Here is a 3,019-nt window from a genome sequence, read left to right on the forward strand (position 1 = left end):
CTTTTATTTTTCCTCAAGCTCGAAGAACATAGGTCAGAGGGAAAAAAAACTAGTCTTTAGCCCTGGCCAGTTTGGTTCAGCGGTTAGAGCATCAGCCCCTAGACCAATGGATCACAGGTTCAGTTCTGGTCAAGGGCTCATACCTTGGTTGCGGTTTGGCCCTGGCCCTGGTTGGGGTCAACCAGTTGATGTGTCCCTCTCACATTGATGTTTCTCTCTCTCCCTCCCTCCCACTCTATCTGAAGATGAATAGAAAAATACCCTTGGGTGAGGATTTAAAAAAATTAGCTTTTAAACATTATTTGACATTATATTGCAATGACTACTGTGTGAATATTTGAATTTTAGTATTCTTTTTTTTTCTTTTAATGAGCAACATGTATTAAAAAATGACTAAGACTGTACATAAAAATCTAAGATCTCTAAAAAGCCTATAAGAGCTGTGGCGTCAGGTTTTACTGTCTTTACATTACCAAGCTGGGTAGTGGGGGTGGCAAAGGAAGAGGATGAAATAGGAGTTTTCCTTAGACATGTTTCAAGTTAAGTACAAAGTAGCTGAATATATTCTTAACTACCTAAAAAGTAAACAGAATATTCCCAAATGTGGTTGGGATGAGGAGAGAAACTACCCCCCTGCCCTTGCAGCTGCTGCCAGGTGATCTACAAGTTCTTTACAAAGCCAAAGCACCACTTTCACATAATCTCAGACACCTATGTAGACTATTTGTACTATATATTCCATGTTATTCTACAGTGTATCTAAGCACACACAACTGTACACTTTAAAATTCTCTTTATATTTGGGGGGTGACTCCCTCCCTTGTCCTCTCCTGAGTCTTATGAGCCACCCCAGCACAGAGCAGAGCGAACGAGGCAATCATGGCTTACTCGGAAAGCCTGGGAGGAACCAAAGGCAGGTAAAACCAACGCCTTCACAAAAGTTGTTCTCACCTTCCAGGCCTAACATCTGTCCCTAGCAAAAAGTCCCCTGTTGAAGCTTAAGGACCAGCCCTTCTTTTCTAGAAACAAAATACCTTACCGATTCTGGGCTTCTATATGCTTAGAGATTTAAAAATAGAATAAAGAACCAAAGTTTTCAACTCAATTGATAGCGTTCAGCATCCTATCTTCACAGCCCCATTCTCTGTACATTTAGTGTTTCCAATAAATAAATCCAGAACCCTGAATGACCTTCAAATTTTAAAACACTACCAAGTCCTCCATCAACTTTATTTTGAAAGAAAAAGAAAATGCTAGGCTTGTTTCAGTTACCTGCAGCAATCAAAAAGCTTTGGCACCTTCTTTTAGAGAATTGCACAGAACACGATGCATCAAGGTGGAAGGCAAACATCTTTTTGCCAACCTAGGCAAAGAAGACAACAAAAAATACCAAGTTTATCTGCAAATAGCTCATTTTTATGAGGTTAAAATAACTCTTTAGGGAGTTGTGTAAAAAGCATAATACCCTCCCATGCCTTTTGAGGTGTCTTTACTGTATTCTTCAGCGTTAATGTCCTCACACTTTATGGAGGGAGAATTTTCATTACTAGAGTGCTGGGAGACAGCCGCCTTCGCTTACAAGCACTGGTGTATATCCCCAAATCATTGGAATCCAGAGACTTGATGGAAGGAGGAGTCTCTATCCAAGAAGAGCTAATTTCTTCTTTGACTTTCTCCTTAGAGAGTTGATCTTCAGAGAACACAGAGGGGCTTGTTCTGGAGGTCCATGGGAGTCCAGCCGACATCTTCCTCTGATAAGAACCTCGACCTCCCCACCCTGCCATTGCAGGGAAGGCTGGGTCAGGGTAATACCCCAGGGCATGGGGTGTCTGGAGGGGCAAGGATTTAATACTATATGGGAGCAAGGTGCTGGAAGTATGTTCAGACTCATAGGAACCGATGTCTAGTTTGTTGGTCCTAGGTTGCTGGACAGGCGTGACAAGCCACCGCTGGGGAGGGTTGGCCACCTCTTTGTTCTGTTGGGGTGAAAGGAGGCCGTTGGTCTGTGGCATGGTTCTCTCGCCATTATTATATTGGGCTTGAGGTAAAGTGTTGACAGAGGGCTCCGGGAAGAAGGACTGAACGCCGTACCGACCTCCAGGGACAATCTGATGGGATCTAGGAGAATTCGTGGGAGATGGAGTTAACCTTTCATTTTCTGAAGCAGTGTACATAGTTGTCCCGGAAGTCTTTTGCAAAGGGGTTATGATCAATCTTTAGTTGAGTTATATAGGTGTTTTGGTAGGTAGTCACGGCAATGAACTGTGTTTCTGAGAAGGTAAAAGTTTGAGTCTTCGAGGGCTCGTTCAAGTCCTCCACACCATCCTCTGTAACTTCCACAATGTGCAGTCGTGGTTGGTACTTGTGTAAAGACTGGAGGACTATCATCTGAGTGTTGTTGTTTTTGGCGTCTTTGTTATTGGTGAGTTTTAATTTCCCAAAGGAAATCTGTCTCATCCAGTGGGAACCAGTATTAGGAGATTCTGGGTGGACATACATTTTGTTGCCCTGCGTGTTATTGTCGGCTTTGCCGCAGGTCACCCACTTGCCCCCTTGGAAGCGCCAGTGGTTGGGGTACGCCAGCACCACCTCTATGAACGCGTTGTAGTGGGTGGCAGGATTGAGTCCGTTTATGTTGAAGCTCAAGAAGGAAAACATGTGCCTTTGATTCCCAAGAAGAGACATGGGCGTCCTTTTCATCTCTCTAGCTGCACTGTAAACACAGGAAGTAGCGCTGTGGCCAGCATGGCATCATTGTCTTGGGCTCTGGCAGAGGGAGGGCAGACTGGACTGAAACTGTGTGGGACACTGCGGATTTGGAGGGCGCTCAGAGCTTCTGCTGAGTTGCAGCCACGCAGGATGGTGGCCATATTGCTCCTGAATTTTAGTATTCTTATGCAGTGTAAATTCTCCCCAGAAAGACAGAATAGTTTCCCAAGCTATTCAAGTGAGGTTCCCACACACTAAATCAATGTTTGACATTTTATTAATTACAATATTTTCTTGCCCTGACTGGGTA

The 3,019-nt window shown here is 44.0% G+C and overlaps 1 protein-coding gene across 1 annotated transcript; it reads right to left on the reverse strand.

Moving 5' to 3' along the window:
* Positions 1–1,437: 1,437 nt before the first annotated feature.
* LOC118639615 (eomesodermin homolog) lies at positions 1,438–2,658 on the reverse strand. The gene is given in 3 exon segments (XM_036276082.1): positions 1,438–1,553; positions 1,556–2,172; positions 2,174–2,658. Coding segments are annotated over 3 exon segments (1,218 nt in total).
* Positions 2,659–3,019: the final 361 nt, after the last annotated feature.

The sequence above is a fragment of the Molossus molossus genome, unplaced genomic scaffold, assembly GCF_014108415.1.
Source record: "Molossus molossus isolate mMolMol1 unplaced genomic scaffold, mMolMol1.p scaffold_m16_p_21, whole genome shotgun sequence".
Classification (NCBI taxonomy): Eukaryota; Metazoa; Chordata; class Mammalia; order Chiroptera; family Molossidae; genus Molossus; species Molossus molossus.